At 26.4% G+C, this 19,123-nt stretch overlaps 1 protein-coding gene across 2 annotated transcripts; it reads left to right on the top strand.

Annotated features, from left to right (window-relative positions):
• The first annotated feature begins 897 nt into the window (after positions 1-897).
• LOC112692604 lies at positions 898-15,411 on the top strand. Of its 2 annotated transcripts, none has more exons than XM_025567333.1 (17): positions 898-1,035; positions 1,138-1,294; positions 1,483-1,625; positions 8,315-8,504; positions 10,864-11,006; positions 11,067-11,220; positions 11,276-11,418; positions 11,510-11,672; positions 12,149-12,600; positions 13,122-13,272; positions 13,337-13,473; positions 13,538-13,653; positions 14,207-14,331; positions 14,415-14,581; positions 14,674-14,984; positions 15,045-15,146; positions 15,214-15,411. In XM_025567333.1, the coding sequence occupies exons 1-17, from the start codon at positions 978-980 to the stop codon at positions 15,325-15,327; spliced, it is 2,826 nt and encodes a 941-aa protein (XP_025423118.1). In that variant the 5' UTR covers positions 898-977; the 3' UTR covers positions 15,328-15,411. The 2 variants fall into 2 exon arrangements, with proteins under 2 accessions (XP_025423118.1, XP_025423117.1); XM_025567332.1 differs by having other exon boundaries at positions 899-1,035; positions 13,535-13,653.
• Positions 15,412-19,123: the final 3,712 nt, after the last annotated feature.

The following is a 19,123-nucleotide window of genomic DNA, read 5'->3' as shown; positions in this document are numbered from 1 at the left end:
ATTTATGTTTAAAATTGGAACAATTACAATAATTCCTCAAAAAATATGATCAAATGTAATGGTTGGAATATTCACCAAATGTTTTCACAATCAAAATGTACCCATACCTCTTTAGCGTAATCATATTCTTTATACTTAATCCCCGACTCGCTCAACGTACCGTAAAAATCTTCTCTTAATGGCTAGCTCGTTTGATCAAGCTTGGCCCAGTCATCTATAAATTCGTATGCGTTAGGTATATCCCTATACGAGTTACAAGTGGCATGTCTTCGGTAGTGAAATGTTTTGCAGTTTTTCTAAATTTTTCTAGCCCAGGTGATATCAAATTAAGTATGGATCAGAGCATATTTTAACATATAAAGTACGTGGCACTAGTGCTCCCCCTCCCCAGTGATAATTTAATGTTACCCAGTGATGGGTGATCGTGCCACTAATCAACACATTCTCATAACGGCCGTAGTGACATGAGTTGATTTTCCCTGAATGTTCCAGTGCAGAACACCACGTCTATGAACTACGACGGTGGACAATTTTATTGAAGTGCCAACTAACAATATTTAATATGATCAGTAATATTGTTTGTTCGAGGAAGGTACTTTAGCAAATAACAATTATTATTTTCAAAACCTGAAAAATAGTGAACAATAAGTAATAAGTATTAATAATGTATTTAGTATTATTATGTGTCTTGGAAATTGTACACATACGTATATTAAAAGCAACAACATGTAATTATTCTCGCACATTATAAATATAATACATAATTTATACAGTTTAATAATGACCAGTTATAATATATAGTATGAACAGCTGTGGAATAGTGGGGATTTTCTTGAAAAACTAGTATCTATATTCGATATAAATAATATGCTACGTCAGACATCATTAATTACACGGACTCGGGTTTAAATGAATACGCATATATGTAAAATATATTAGTACATCATTGGTTCACCTTGTTATTGGTATTCGATAAAATGCTGTTCAATATCAATTTTCTCAAAGTATTCGGTTTTTGTTTATTTTTGACAGCAGGTATGTGTATTGTGGTATCGTAATATTTTAATACTTATAATAACATTAATAATAATACAATTTTACTATTGTTAATTACCTATACATTTTTATTATTTCTAGCCGCACAAAAGTCAAATTATAAATATATAGGATGTTATTTGGGAGAAAATTTACTATCTCTCGGAGAAGAGAGTCGTGTCTTAAATCCTATATCACCTAAATCTTGTTCGGAGTTTTGTTCTGCGAAAAAATATTTATTTTTCATACTTAAAAATGAGTATGATATGATTATGTTATAATTATTTAAATGAGTAATAATATATTTATACCTGCCCATTTAATAAATATTTATAAATATTTATTTTTAAAATCGCAACATCCATGTCTTAAATATATAATTGATATTTAATGATAAATAACAATACACTTAATATACAATAAATATAATAATCTCTTATTTTTTAGTACATGTTACTGTAGTAAACACTATATATCGAGATTAATGAAAGAATTTGATCACGTTTGTACGAAAAAATGTGCTGGGGATAATCAAGCCACATGTGGAGGAACACCAAATTTTGTGTCTTCGTATACAACGGATAGTTTAAGTAAGTTAAAGAAAATTATTTCATTATTTAAAATATATATATATTATATGATATATAATATAATATATATAGTTTTACACTAATTTTTTGCTTTACTCTTTGTCGCATGGTACAATTGTATTGGGATGGTCTTACAGTATTTTATTATATATAGGAGATCACACTAAAGGTGAATAATATTATGTTGTCTTTTATTTATTTAGTTATGACTTCAAACATTGAAAATCGACTAATTTAGTTGTGATTTTTTCTTTTATGTATAATAATTAGATATTTTTTAATATCATTATATAGTTAAAATTAGTACATATTTTTGCTTGGTGCTTAATATGACATCGATAATTTGATTTGGTCAGTTTTCTTATAACTGATTAAAACTTAAGAAAATTTAAAGTTTAATCATTCTCATAAATAATAAGGCTTGTTAATTTTTTCATACGTACTGTTATTTTTTATGTGTATAGAAATAGAATATTTATGCTCATTAAAGTCTTCAACTATTCTCCTATTTTTCATGTATAAAATTCACAATTTTTATTTTTAAGATTTGAAAGTGAAATAAAAATATAGCCCTTAGTAACGTTTTTGTTATACTATACTTCGATACTAAAATGTACAACATTTAAGGCCATAGGAGTCTATTTTGTATACTATACGAACGATTTCCCTACGAACATGTCATATGTAGGTATAAACTTTTTTCCTACGGAAGTTACTACGTACAATGTATGAAATAGAACAAAATAATAATTATAGGCTATAATTTAAATATATATTGTAGGTAATATATTAATATGATATGTATTTAATTCTTACATTTCATTCGTTTTAGGCCTTACATAAATAACGAATTAAAATTTAAGTAATAATTAATAAACAATACAATTTATTTTATTCTTTAAAATAACTTTTTTTTCTGAATTTTTGTTAAAAAAATATGAATTTTTTAACTTTATCAAAGTTTATATTTGCTGTGAAATTTCTTTCATTAGATAAGATTTTTAAGGTATCCAATTTTGATTGATTCATCGATAATCTTAATTCATACTTTACTAGCTGAATAATTCATCGTAATAGGGTACCTAAACTATAAAACAAAAATTAAATAAATTTGGTAATATATAAAATTTAAAATTCTATGTTAATTTTTCAAATATTTCATATTAAATTGCATATATAATGAAATGTTTTTATGTACCTATCATTAATGTTTAGAACATTATGCAATTTAAAATAATCTAAATTTGGTAGCTTTATTAATTTCCATCACCTACTATGATTTATAAAAATTAATTTATATTTAATTTGACAAATACATTATACCAAAAAAACTTTTGGTTGTCTATGCATAGTTTACGGTATTTTATTATCATTAAATACATAGACAATTTATTATCTATTTAATTATGTATATAATCGAACGTGTAAAATATGTAGATTATAAGAAATAACGTCAACTGTTGATAATATTCATTGCCCTTTGAGCTATAACTTAATTAAAAAATACATACTGTTTCGACCCTTATAAACGTGAATTTTGAAAAATCATATCTTAATTCACCTATACATAGTAATAAGTACATTCTTTTAATATTTTAAATGAATCAGTATAGTAGTTTTGGTTGTACGTTAGTTGGTCAGTCCATCAATTTGTCTAAGGCTATATTGAATAATAGGTATAGGTTTTTTAGAAAAATAAAAATCGTATTTCACTAGAACAGCATTACCATCATGAAATATTTGAAATATTTATAATTCTTAGATTTTGAAATTTATGTAATAATTGCATAATTATAATCAATTTAGTTTGGCTAGATAGGGTTATTGTTGTATTTGTATCATATAAAGTAAAGATCAGAAATATACAATAAAAAGTGATGATTATGATGCAATTATGCAGTATAAAATTGTTATAACATGCACTAATATATAATTATTTTCAAAATGTTCACTTACGTCAATTATAAGAGAGAACCAAATTCAATAAAAAAAATAAAATAATAACTGATTTAACTTATTTTTATATTGTATTTGTAAATTATCTAGTTACTTGAAAAAAAAAATAAAAAAATAATACTTATATGTAGAGCGCAGATTTATATGCATTAAAAATTAACCAAATATGTGTTAAAAAAAACCTAATGCATAAATATATGCATTAAAATGCTAAAATATGCATCAAAAATAAAAAATTAGCAAAAAAAATCTTACGTCTTATCTTATCTTAGTATACATATTTTATTTCCCCGATTATTGATCAAAGGTTATATTTGGGAAAACCGTTTATACCTACAAGTATATCTATTAATTTATTTTGATATTATGGAAGCTATAAAATTATAATATTTTTTCTTATATTATAATACTATATATTTCAAAAATGTCTAAAAAAAAAAAACAAAAAACATCGAAATATGCGCTAAAAATATGAAATATGCTATTGAAATTGTAAAATAAGCCCTTAAAATAAAAAAATGTCAAAATATGCAAAAATATGCACTAAAAAAGTTTCATTTTTTAAATTGTTATTTTATGAAACAAATTTTGTGCTCACTTAGCATATCATATGATCAACCAGAATAAATATGCAAATGCATACAAATCCGCACTCTACTTATATGAAAGTAACACATTTATATTTACTCGTATTTTAAAATTTTATTTTAGCCTCAAATTATGTATATTAAAATATAATCAATATAAATATAATCTAAAGTATGAAGAATAACAAATTTAAAAATTAAGGAATGTTGAAATTTTCAATATTTTTTTTTAATTAATATACTAAATAATCTTAACAAAATATTAAATAATTTAGTTTTTAATTAATCGTAGAGAATATAAAAATTATATATACTTAGAACAACATATGTATTTGTCATTTACCCTTCAAATATGCATAAATATGCATAATAAAATTTAGTCTATGAGATAGGTTATTTGGATATCTGATGTATCAAACCCTCGTGATGATGTATATTTCAATAAAAATAATTACAATTTTTATATATAAATATTGTTTTAGTTGCAGATAGGTCAGTAATTGTAAATTTAAGTTTATTTAAATGAAAAATACAACAATTTAAAAACGTCTGTGTTAACCGGTTTACTTATGTTCTATAAATAGTTTATTTTATACGATTGACTTAATAAAATATTATGGTAGATCGTACGTAGATATTTACGATGTAAGTACGTTGTAAATACACTGTAAAAGCAATGTCCATATAATTATGTTTAATTTCTTTGCACACGTTTGTGGTATAATAAACTTTTGAAAAAAAGTTATTTTCATTTTTTAATTGAATATACCATAAATGTATCTGTCAATATCATGCATAGACAATGATAATAGCTCATGGCTGTATCCAGGCCCTGCTCAAGGGGTAGGTGACATAGGTCTACGCCTAGGGCGGCATTTTTCCTGGACAATTTTTATGTTTAAAAAAAAAATTTAATAAAATATTTACTCGTAAGGGGCGGTAAAAACTAAATTTCACCTATGTTTGTTTAAACACTTGAGCCGGGCCTGGCTGTATCGTAAAATATCACTGTATAAATATTATTTAGTATTGGTATTATTTTTCTATACAATGTGTACATTTTATATGATTATGAAAAATATTATTTATTCATTTTGTTATGATAACAAGTATTCTATACTAAGCATATTTTATTGGTGTTCGATATTAATGTATCTAAATAATTATGATAGAATGTTAAAATAATTACCTCTAATTGATAGAAAAAATAAATTTGAGCGTTTAACAGTGAAAATGGCAAAAATGAACATTTTAACGATACCTAAAAACATGTAAAATTTCTATTATACTACAAAAATCAAAATAGTCAATTAAGTTAACCTAAAAAGTCAAAATACGAAATATGCTCCTTCAACATACAGATTTAAAAGGTTATAAAAATTCTTGTTCTAGTCATTGTGCAATGAAATGTATTTTCATAAATATTCAAACATATTTTCACACACAAAATATGATTAATCAAATTAATATACATTTTATTTTTTGTCTTTTATTTTAAAAATAACGCAGTCCGTCGTATACGAATAGACTTTATGATATATCTACTATTCCTTGATAGCATTTCAAAAATACATGCAAATATTTTATGATTCTTCAATCTACATCGAATTATGAAAACACAAAATATTTATCGATTGGCATAAGATATTTATTATAAGGCATTGACCTTGTATGCCAAAGTGCGAACACGGATTAGTTGATTTCACGGTGGCGGTCAATTCTTAATTCTTTATATTTCTCCGATAAGAATACTGGGCCCCCACTGAGGATACTGGTGTGGGGCCAATACTAAACTGAGGTTCAAGGTGTACTGCTTGTTTATATATTAAGTATAATAATTATACTTATGATAAAAATTGACTGTATATATTTGTTGGGTTTTGTTGTTGAGCTGTAATAAAATTATATAAATTATGATTTTAAGCAAAACGAAGAATGTATTGTTCATCCAACTATTTAAGACGGGTTCTACCATGATGTATGTTTTTTTTTTTATTATTAAAATGATTGCTTCGGTTATTTTTCTTTTATAATAATAAATTCTGTCTACTTGATGCAAATTATATTTTATCTTTATTTTTTTATTACAATTTTTTGAGTTATTTAAATTATCAATTTCTATTTTTATCTTTAATTATTTATCTTATTCTCGTTAAACGGAAATCGTAAGTAATTTTTTTCTTTGTTCTTAGAGGTCAATCTTCATAATCTTGTTTCTAGAATTATATGAAAATAATAAAATTATATGAAAAATTTAGCCAATTTATAAAAAATGTTGAATATTAATTATTTTCACAGATAGAGACAATGATCATTATTTTGTGTAGGTTTTCACTAAAATATATTTAGATCAAGTAAATAGTATAGGCCGTATCAGGCCCGTCGTAAGATATTTTCCTCCCTAAAGCGAAAATTTTAATGCTGCTCTTAAGATACTAAATTAAATAGTTACATACAAAATATTGCGATTAAAATTTCTTTATAAATGTATTGATTCGATTGATTTAAATTGCTGTCTTTTTTGGAAATTTAATATTACAATTTGCCGCTTCAATTTCTTTAAACTATTATGCCGCCCTAAAGTATGGCTTGCTTGTACCCTAGCGACGGTCCTGAGCCGTATAGGTACGTACACAGGGACCTAAAGAGCTTGGTGTTTCATAAGACTTAATATTACAAATTACAATTCTGTACAAATACAAATTTGAGTAACAATAATAAATAATAAATAAATAATGGCATATATTTAATAGGTAGGTATATTATTTTTATACATCTTAATAGGGAAAACAAAATATTAATAAGGAACAATTTTCAAAATATATGGTTAGGTTATGACCCTGAAAGTAATATTAATGAACTGTTGTACGATTTCATATAATTTTATTCACATTAAATCTAAACTATCTAGTTATATTAGTATAGGGTGACCATATGTAAAAAAAAAAAATACAGGACATATATATATATATATATATATATTTATTAATTTTTAATTGTGAAAAAACACAATTTTTAATAACACTGTATAACATTAAATTCATGTACTTTACTTTTTTATAAAACTTCTTAATTCATTTTGATGACGATTGTTCAGACATGTTTTCACTATTTGATCTTTCATATTTTTCTGAAGAAGTAATTAGCTTTAATAATTGTGGATTTTCTTAAAGAAATATATGAAATTCTGTACAAGAAACATTTTTTAAAATGTTGTTTTACGATCATTATCGATCTAATTGTGTCCACGAGAAATCGACTTTTCTCATCTGTCCATAAAACATTTGTAATTTAAAATACTCTTTCTACCGACGCGTTAGTTCCGGGAATAGCCATTGAATGCTCTAAAATAACCGTAAAATATTTAATTGGAATGTAATTTTTTTCTAGAATTTTAAATATTTCACAACACCTATCTTCGGCTTTTAAACCATTACTAGTTTTTAAAATTAACCTTCATTACATTTATCACATGATTAAATTCGTCAAAAAGTTCATCTTCATCGAATTTCAATGTTGGATTATTCTTAATAATATATTTCAAACTCTCTTAAATGTCAATCCAAATTGGAAAATCTAGTACTTGAATCCAACAAAAAACTTTTAGTGGTTCAAATTGATATCCCCATTTTTCCAAAATGGTCATTTCGATAACTCAGATAAGTTCCGATAACTCGTAAACATTCTTCTCATACTGATAAATTCAAACAATCACAAGATTATAATTATAATCATTATTCATTACTTTCGTAAGTTTCGTTTTCAAATTAATTTCGTTTGATCAAAAAAACAGGACAAAAAGTGTCCTGAAAGAAGTTTGTCAGGACAATAGGACACAATACTGAAATAAAGGACAATCCTGTAAAAAACAGGACGTATGGTCACCCTATATTAGTATAATCATAGGATATAATTTATCATATAGTTTATTTATTTATAGGAAATGATATACCCATTGGTTACTTTCATATTTTTTAGTATTATTTTATCATTGTATGTATTATGTAATTACTTACTGACGTCGTTCGTGTATAAATGCAGTGTACCAATGATAATATAATAAAATATGTTACTAATAATAAAATAAAACTATAATTTATTGTATGTTAATAATATTAAGTGTTATATTTATTTTTGAATTTGCAGTAACAAGCAATTATGTAGAATATGGTAGTTTTCCAATACCAATTTATCTAGGATGTTATTCGGAAATCCCAAATGATGAAGGAAATCGTTTGTTAAAAGGACCAGCTCAACCTTATAGTAACAATACTCCTCAGAGATGTTCTGAAATTTGTTTCAAGAAGGGATATTTATATTTTGGTGTTACATACGGGTATTGATATAATAATTGATTTTTTTAATGATATGGCATTTTTATTCATTCCTTATAAATTTAGATTATGAGTAAATTATTTTGTTCTACATCCCCTTCTTTTTTTTTTTTTTTAATTTTAAGACTGTGCATATTCAACGAAATATTTTGAGGAAGTCTAATGAGTAGGTACTGAAATATAAATTTTAAGATATTGTATAATGTTTAACCTTTTATGCACAATAATTTAATTACATTTTCTGCTAGTCAATTATATTAAAAAAATTATTCTTAATGTCCTATTAAAATTGGCATATATTTAAAAATTTATTTTGATTCTTTAACTATGGTTTTAATTTTTTAAACCTAAATCTTAAATTAAAATAGTTATTGTCGTCTGTGCATTATTTAATGTTAAATGAAATAATTTATTTTAATTTAATAACATGTTTGATATAAAAATTAAATGTATCAATTCATTTTTCGTCTTATAGTTTTTAGTTTTGTTACATTTTTAATATACGTAGCATACCAATACAATCGCCCATGGGCAGTGGCGTATTTCAGGGGGGTGATGGGGCAATCGCCCCCCCCCCCCCGGAGAATTTTTAGACCAAGACAATTTTTATATAAGTAATGAGTATTTTATTAAGAAACAAAAATTATGATTTATTTTATAGTATTACTACATTTTAAAACGTTTCAAATTTTACACTAATTTAAATAACAAAAAACTCTAAATTTTTCATAACGTTTTAATTGTTAATAACGGCTAACGGAAAATTTTTAAACGTTTTAACGCTTAAATTGAATAACGTTTAAATTATTTATAGCGTTAAACACTCAATTGCTTATAACATTTATATGTCCCATAATGATAAATAATGTATATTATTTTGATTGAAGACCCAGTCCATACTTAGTGAAAAATTAGATAAAACACAGCGAAACTTTAAAAACACAGATAGATGTTAAAAAAGAACTACACAAAAGACCATTCTAAGTAAATCCGGCATTAGATTATTAGATTAAAAAAAAATAAAACCACAAATATTAAGAATTCACCTGATATAAATATTACCAAAAATTTTACTTGTAAATTTTGAGTCTGAATTAAAGAAAACATTTGAGTCACCCCCCTAGAAGTCTCAATACGCCCCTGTTTATGGGATGGAATAATATGAATTAGCTACCTATATTATTTTATTTTTTAAAACTAGAATTATTTTCATATAACATTGTCTTAAATATCGCGTTTAAGTAAAAGATCTTTCATTTTGATTATGAAAATAATAAATTGCTTCTTTATTTTTTATTAAATTTGTAATTTATTGATAAAAATATTCGAATTATCCATAACATAAAGTTTGTTCTGAAAAGTTATTTTAATGCAATGATTTATTCTACGGTCAAATGTTTACTAATATTATAACTGTATAAATAAAAATTATATCCCTTTCACACATATCAGAAATTCTATCTGAAAAATGAATATAGGTACTACATTTAATAAATATAAAAAACTCTATTAGAGTTCGTTTTGAACATTTCAAACGCATACATTTAATTATAAAACTGAATTACTTTACAATTAATAATTAATCTTACTTGTGGCAAAGTTATTAGAAATTAAGGATTCTTAAAAAGTTGGACTTAAAAAATAATCTTGAAAATATCCAAAAGCGTTTTTTACGTATAATAGTATATAAAATTAGTATAGCAAATAGATTAATGAAATCGCTATATTATGCCAAATTCTAATGTTAAAATCAAGGCAGTTATTTTGCAGATATATCATTTATCCACAAATTATTAAATAGCAAAATTGAGTGTCTAGAACTATTAGAATAAATTCATCTTAAAATACCATCATTTAACACCCGTCATTCATAAGTTTTTCTCATTTAGTCAGGTAGGAATAAATTTATAAGGTATAACCCACTTGATTGTTTGTTAATATTAATGTTTGTAATAAAAATTTTCTTTTTTTCTTTTTTTTTTTCATTCATGACTCTGATAACAAATTAAAGTCATGTATTAGTTATTAATGTTAATGTATAGAATATATACTTATTTTTTGTTACTTAAACTTATTATTAATATCGTAAAACTGTTAAAGTTATTTTTATAATTTCTTGTAATTTTTGGTAATCCTAAATTGTGTGCATACTGAAATATTTGTTCTATATTAATTTCTGTACCACATTAACCTTCGAGGGTGTTACAATAATAAAATAAAAAAAATAAAAATATAATACATAAGTATATAGTTATATATTATATATCAATACGTATTTATTAATGCATTTATATTATTATATTATATTAATTAGTTGTTGTATAAATTATTAAACTTTTATTCTAATCAAAAATATTATAGATCAGAATGTTGGTGTGGTAATCAAAAGCCATTAAAAATATCTAAAGTAGAAGATGCCAATTGCAATTCTCCTTGTAGTGGTGACAGTAAACAGTTCTGTGGTGGAGGATGGAAGATGGGAATTTATTCAACAGGAATTACTGGTTAATATTTTGAATTTTTTTGGATAATTAATAATTTTTTTACAAATAAAACATTTATAGACTTTTTGGCAAAAAAGTATGAAGGTTGCTTCGAAAACGAAGAAAAAAAAAATAAAGGAAAGAATTTATCATTCAACATGGAACAAAATAACAGTCCTCGACGATGTATGAATCTTTGTAATACTCAACGATTCAAATATGCTGCTGTTAATGGGTAATTTTATTTTATTTCTTACAATAAAATATCATTAATATGTAATTATGAATAGCAATATCTGTGAATGTATGAAGAATGAACCAAGTATAGGTTTAAAAAGAAGTTTTAGTGACTGTAGTACTTCTTGCTTAGAAGATCCGTCTGAAAAATGTGGTGGAAGTGTAACACGAAACATTTACAAAACATTGTACTCAGGTATGTATATGCAAACAAAAAGAACAAGAATCTTTTAATAATTAATCTGTATCTAACGAATCACATTAAAAAAAAAACTCAATATACTTAGATCAACAAGGAAAAGTAAAAATGGATCGTATCGGATGTTTTAATAATTTTAAGAGACATCCAATACTAAATGGCTGGGAAATAACGTCTAATCACCTTACTCCTAAAAATTGTGTATATAGTTGTTATGCAAGAAGGTTTCCATATGCAGCTCTTACATCTTCGTAAGTACATATATCAATTGATTTGATTATGTAGTTTAATATACATTTCTAATAAAGTTGCATAGTTATTATTTTCTATTAAATTGACTATAAATATAGGTATAGGTACCTATGTATAAGATGATTGTTTTTATTATAAATTATTAGTTGATTTATTTTCAATAAAAAATACATTAATTGCTTAAGCTAGTTTTTGTGTTATTCTATTACCATTTAAATAAAACTATACCAAAACATTGAATTATTGCTAAAAGAAGTTTTTCATCGATATTAATTTAAAAATAAAAAAATAATAAAAAATTTGTTTAGTAATTTTTGGAGATTATCATATATTAAATTACATGCATCTATAGAATGTTATAACGTTTTAAGCTAGATATTTTGATATCCTTAGCACCACTGTACTACTGTTATATTTTCAGTACGGAACCGATTTAAAACATATTATTAATAGAATGGAACAATTTATATTACAGAAAAGAATGCTTATGCAGTTTTAAAAAACCATCTTTTGAAGCAAAAACAGAAGATAACATGTGCGCAACACCTTGTTCGGGTTCATCTCAGCAGTTATGTGGTGGTAATAATGTAATAGATGTATACAGTACTGGTATGGAGTGGAAAACAGATGCAATTGGAAATTATTATTTGGGTTGCTTCGAGGAAAGCCAAAGTAACAGGATGTTTAGTAACTCTCGGTCTCTTTCTAAAAATACTCCAGAATTGTGTTCTACTATATGTTACAAACTTGGGTATACTTACTCGGGAGTAACGTATATAGAAGGATGCTTTTGTGGTAACCAGCCACCAGCTGAGTCCCTGTTTCCCAAAGTGGAAGACAAGCAATGCAATACTAAATGTGCAGGTGATACCAATCAATATTGTGGTGGTGGATGGAGAATGGGAGTTTTTTCCACTGGATTATATGGTAAAACGTTGTTGTAATATTTATGTTTAATCTTAGTTTCTTAAGATAAATTAGCTTATTATAATTCAGAATAATTCAAATATTGGTTTCAGAATTGATTTAGTGGATAAAAACTTGTTTTTCACATCAAAATATATCTTATCATACATATATACAATTATAAAATTAGTTTAAAATACTTCTATAAATGTACTTGACCGGTATATATGATCAAATGCAGTAATTTACGAAAAGTCATTAAAATTTACTAAATTTTGTGTTCTAAAACCGATCTTTAATGTAATATAAGCACTATCGTATTAGTGGATCACTTACTGAAACACAATTTATCCTTGATAATGTGCGCAACGCTAAATTTAATATTAATTTTCTAATGCTACAATATAATATATTTTAAATAAGATTTATCTTATAAATATCTTATCATAATATGGTATTTTTACTAAAATAATTTAAATGTATAACAAATACAGGTTTAATTGTATAGTTTTTAAAATAAAAATTCTTATTGTTTTTAACAGATTTTTCAATTGAAGGTCGGTACTTAGGTTGTTTCGTGATGCAGGAAAATATTTTAAGCAACTTTAAATTTGAACTTATTGACACAAATTCACCTAGTAAATGTTCTACACTCTGCAATAATGCAGGATATCAATTCTCAGGAGTTATTGGGTAATGTAGAATAATGATTTTGACACTAATGAATCATAGTTGTCTTTATTGATTATTATTTTAGTATAAATTGTTTATGTGGACGACAAATTCCTGGTAGGGATCAAAGAGTAGGTGATACTGATTGTGATACACCATGTATAGGTGATTCGAGCAATACATGTGGCGGTGAAGATAGAATTCAGATTTATGATCTCATGAGTAAATAAATGTAATAGTTTATGTAAAATACATAAATATCTATATTTTTTTTTCTTCTTAGAAGTGATCGATCATAGTGGAACTTCAAATTCACATGAATCAAACAATTTCGTGGAAACATTTGATTCTCTAAATGTTGAATCACGTTGGACTCATGATATTTATATTCCTCAAGAACCGGTATATAACACACATAAAAAATAAATAAAATCAAAATTTTTAAATCTTAAGAATTACAATTCTTTAATTTTTGTGGAAAGTGAAAGAAGTTTGTTGATTTTATACTAATTAGATTAATACTATGAAGCTTTAGCAATAATATGCGAAGAAAAATTAATTGGAAAGCATGTATAGATTTAATATTTTTTGGTTGTTTTCTAGAGGATTATGTCATAAGACTATATTAATCGGAGAAAACTTTTGTCAGTTTAATATAGTGGTCTCATTTTATGCAGAATACATTGATAAAAATACAGTGAAGAAACTTAGAGGTAGTCTCAATGATAAATTGGTATCTCCATCAAAGTCGATTTAGGTACCTGTTCAGATTTTCCAGTAGTTTATCTGACTCTAAATGAGAGATGAGGACGTTGTATTGTATTGAATGAACATTATCATGGATTATATATATATATATATAGGATGATTGTGTTGGTCTTGATTTAATGACAAAAAGAACAATAGTAATTTATTACAATCATGATTTGTAATTTATTTTAAATATTGATTATAGGATTATGAATTCGTTTTTTATAACAATTCTGAACAAAATATACATGTGAAAAATGGTGAACTATTTATCAAGCCCACGATCCAATCAGATAGTTTTGTTAGGAGAGGTTGTTTAACATTGAAAGGGTATACTGCAGGAATTTTAAAATTCTTTGTATCAAAAAAAAAAAAAAAAAACAAATTTGTTACAATATTTTTCTTTTATTTAGGTGCACCAAGGAAGAAGGATCTACCGAATGTTCTAGGAATGCTTCATCTTTTAATATATTACCTCCAATTGTTTCTGCTAAACTCAACACGAAAAATAATTTTTTATTCCAGTATGGAAAACTCGAAGTAGAAGCCAAATTACCTATTGGAGATTGGATAGTGTCAGGTATATAATTAAAAAATGTACATACGATATTTATCAATGATAATTATATTTCTTAGACAATGTAATTATTTTTAATATATGTGTGTTATTAGAAATAGCTTTAATAAGTAAATCCAATGAGAAAAATAAATTAATATTAGCTACATCTTTTGGAAATACAAATTTAAAATGTAATGGAGAAGATGAAAGCGCAGCTGTCTTAAAATATGGATTGAAAATTGATGAGACATATCACGTGGATTCAAAAATGATAAAATTGTCATCTCAAAGAAACCGTTGGTCTGATGACTATCATACTTTTGAATTTTCCCGGTCTCCTGATAATATTGTATTTAGAATAGACGGTGAAAGTAACCAATTAGATACATCGGATTTACCAATGAACTTAATATTTGATTCTGAAGTAAGAAAATTGTTTAATGTGAATGAATATAGTATAATTATTTTTATTTTACTCATTTAGTTTTATTTATCAATTGGTGTGTCGGTCGGTGGTATGTTAAATTTTCGTGACGATTGCTTAAGTAATGGACATTTAAAACCATGGAAAAATTTTGATACAAAGGTGATTATTTATTCTAAAAATAGCATATAAACTTTATAAAATATATATTTTCTTTGAATCATTTTAGGTTATGCTGAATTTTTGGAAGGACAAGAATTATTGGTCAACAACATGGGATAACGAGCTGTCAATATTACGAATTAAAAAAATCAAATTCACATCTTCCGATAGTATTAATTAGTTATTCTGAACGAAAAGAATAAAGAATGATGAATTTAAATCGATTTATTAAAAATAAAAATAATTGAACCTATACATTTGAAAATGTTTGTATGGTATATATTTAATTTTATATGTATTATATCACATTAAATTATAAGATATTATCACTTTTTTATTCTTCAACTACCCTGTAACAATAGTTTAACGTTAATACCTCTTGTTCGCGGTTCGTGTACTTGCGCACCACGGTTTTCATTTAGGGTACACGTATAACTATAAAATTAGGAGGTGGGTACACACCGTGCACCCCCTTGTACCATCCACTACACCACTGCTCCTCATAGTTAAATAAAAAATAAAATATTGAATTGCAATTAAAAAGGTAGAAATCACGTTAGGCCGACGTAATTGGAAAATATTTCGAACACATGAGGCACGTGCACAGTAAGCTGTGTCGTGCACATTACGTGACGCAGGTTAACACAGGCACAGTTCTGCGATGCCCTGCCCTGCTTCCCAATATATGCTTGTACGTTCTAACTAATAGTTTACAGAAAACTATGTTGCGCTGCTCTGTACTGCGTTGTGTTGACATGTCTCAATAAGCGCACTGCCTTAGGCTATCTGTGATATATGAAGACCCTAAATTTGTTGTTCAACAACATAAAGCTTTAATTTTCCCAAAAAAACCCTTATTTTATATTAACGAAAAACGATATGATGTTCACTTAATTTTCCAAACAATTGTTTTAATAATGGTGATTCATGAAAATTATTATACATTATCATTAGTATTTGGTGGACATCCATTGAAATTTTTTCAAAGTAGAACTTATAATTAAAAACGTGAAAAAAAATGTAAGATATGTCTAAACATTTAATGGATCAATGTATTTTTATATTTAATAATTGGGGCGGCAAATTTTTAGTGTTTATACCTATCCGTAAAAAAGTTAAATCCATCTCTGAATATAATTTATAAGACTCAAAAAAATATTATACTGAATACAACATTTATTGACGAATTTTTTTTTTTTTTTAAATTGTTACATTAAAGAAAAAAAAAATTTCACTTTATATAAAATAGAAATTGTCACGACTTGATATCGAATACTTTCGATAATTTAGTCACATTGATATTGGTAAAATTAGTCTGATATCGAAATACGATATCGTTGACAAAGGTGTATTTGAGTGGGAGGACGAAGGGGACATTCGCACCCCCCGTAACTCGTATTTTTTTTGAATATAAAACATTGATTTATTTAAAAAATGTAATGTATAAATAATTAACAATATAAATTACCAGTCTATCATTATAATATGTTATTATTATAACAGAAACATGAGTTATAGGTAATGAACTGTAAATAATTTTTAAGTTTGTATTGAAGAAAAATTAGTTTCGCCCCCCCCCCTCCATGGCCGCAACTCAAATACGGCCTCGCTGTAAGTGCTAATGAGTAATCAGTAAAAATATTTCATTTTTATCATTATTTTTATTATTTTGTCACTAATATAACTGGAAAACATTTTATCATTTTGATTAAATTGTATTATTTTTATATGTGACGCACTTAGTTCATAATAGTATTACATCTACAAAATATAAAGCATAATTGTAAAGCCAACATGTTTTTCGCTGCACCCAGAACTTAAAATGTGTTGTGATAGTATGTAAGTGCAGAGCCCTACATTGGTTAGGATAATGCGTACCTTACTCGTTTAAAACAGTTTAAAATAATTAAATAAAAAAGTGACACTTAAAAAAAATAAACAATGAAAACAGTTTTAAACAATAGATAAGATTTTTTTTTTGTTTTTTTTAAAAAAAACATGAAACATAACAACTCTGTATACATCAGATTGTCCGAAAAGCGTTTCCTTTAAAATCCTTATAGGTGAATCGAGCGGACATCACTAACGAAAAAAGATAAATTTTACCATTTGCCATTATAATATATAAAAAAGATTTTTGCGGAGAAAAATATTACGAATTAAGGTTTATAATAACTATTGTTTTAAAAAGTTTGCGAAGTTTGTTTTTGAAAAGTTGTAACTATATTAATAAGTTGTCTATGATACTTTTTTTCCGTTATTTGTGCGTAGAAAATACTACGGCATTGAATGAAATACAGTTTTTAGATTGTTATACTTAAGCTCTTATGTTTTCAAAAAAATTTACGGAGCACCGAAAATCAGGAATTTATATTCAAGACAACAACAATTATTAATATTTCATATTGAGAAAAATACACAGTTCAAAACTTCATTTTTTTTAAAGTTCGGATTTTGTCATTTGCTATGAAAACTTTGGTCATTTTAAGTTGTATTGATAAATTTACCTATAATTTTTTGATCCTTTATATCCATCTATTCAAATCCCCGTTTCATTATACAAAATATGTATGTATCCATCATTTCCTTTTCTCGTTTCGGTCCGAGTATGAATCTATCTCATAACAATGGTCTCTCCTCTACTGATGTTATCAAAAGATCAACGTCTAAAATATCTTCAAGAATATGAATTTTTCCAGCTGTTGAGGACATGTTAAAATCGATTGACATTGCAATTTGGCACAAACACGACTACTATAATCAACGATAAATAACAAACTGTCGCGCGATTATTACGGCCAATGTGAGGCCGATAATTTAATTCAGTGCATATTAACAGGAAATACCTATCGCGCTGTATTTTTAATGGACGGTATAGTCAAGGTGCACGAGACAGTTTTCGAAATATCGCATCATAATTTTACTGCGTGACACTCGTGCCCTATTCATTTTAATGTACTTTAACAAAATGCGCAGAAAAATTACGCCGCGGTAAAAATGCCGCACGGTAAAATAACGCTAGTGTGTTGCTAGCCTAAGGATAATGCGTAACGATAACCGACTGCTTGGGTCGTACGAGTAACGTTATAATCGAAATACGCACGTGCACCATCGTGTGCAGATTCGCGAAGATAACGAATCGCAGCCGACACCCAAGGGCGTATTTAAGGGGGGAGGGGGGAGGGTGAAGGGGCATATGCCCCCCATGGCTCGTATTTTTTTTATGAATATAATACATTGATTTATTTAAAAAATGTAATGTATAAATAATTAAGAATATAAATAAGTCTATCATTATAATACGTTATCGTTATAACAAGAAAATGAGCTGTAGGTAAGGAACTGTAAATTATTTTTAAGTTTGTATCGAAGAAAAATTAGTTTCGCCCCCCCCCCCCCCTATGGCCTCAACATAAATACGCCCTTGATCGTTGTGCATCACTAATAAAACCTTTGAGAAATAAAAATACCTATATCTACGAGTATATTGAATTATTTTCCTTGAGCCCGAAAAATCTTTCATAGTCTGTCTTAGGCCAAGTATTACAATCATCGATTTTTCGTTTGAAATGTTTTTTTTATGTAACCAATTGATAACGTAAACATTTCACTGATTACAGTATAATCTGATATGTGATTAGCTAATCGGAATAATTGGATCATTCTCAGAAGGTTGTATTACGAAGAAATTTCAAGAAGTTGAATTCAACGGAAACAACGATAATCAATTATAATTTGTTGGTAAATTATTTTTACTTTTATACTTAACCATTAAGGTCTATTCACACATGTCCGGTCCGTGTCCGGCCCGTATCCGTACCACCGACCGTTCATTGATAATACTGTCCGATAGCATCTAATTCACACAAGTCCGTGTCGTCCGGTATTCCATTTTATGCACTACACCAGGGGTCTCCAACCTTTTTTTACCGCGGGCCAAATTTGATATACGCTTTGGCATCGCGGGCCAACATTTT

This window comes from Sipha flava, unplaced genomic scaffold (genome assembly GCF_003268045.1).
Source record: "Sipha flava isolate LNK unplaced genomic scaffold, YSA_version1 75_pilon_pilon, whole genome shotgun sequence".
Classification (NCBI taxonomy): domain Eukaryota; kingdom Metazoa; phylum Arthropoda; class Insecta; order Hemiptera; family Aphididae; genus Sipha; species Sipha flava.
The sequence above is the reverse complement of the archived record's forward strand: the minus strand, read 5'-3'. Positions and strand labels throughout refer to the sequence as shown.

What these genes read in the sequence shown, in the direction of transcription:
- LOC112692604 (XM_025567332.1), top strand. Translation starts at nt 978, where the DNA reads ATGCTGTTCAATATCAATTTTCTCAAAGTATTCGGTTTTTGTTTATTT. An exon ending in ACTTAATATTTGATTCTGAA is followed by an intron (nt 14,985 to 15,044) that starts GTAAGAAAATTG and finishes TTACTCATTTAG; the next exon opens with TTTTATTTATCAATTGGTGT. An exon ending in GGAAAAATTTTGATACAAAG is followed by an intron (nt 15,147 to 15,213) that starts GTGATTATTTAT and finishes GAATCATTTTAG; the next exon opens with GTTATGCTGAATTTTTGGAA.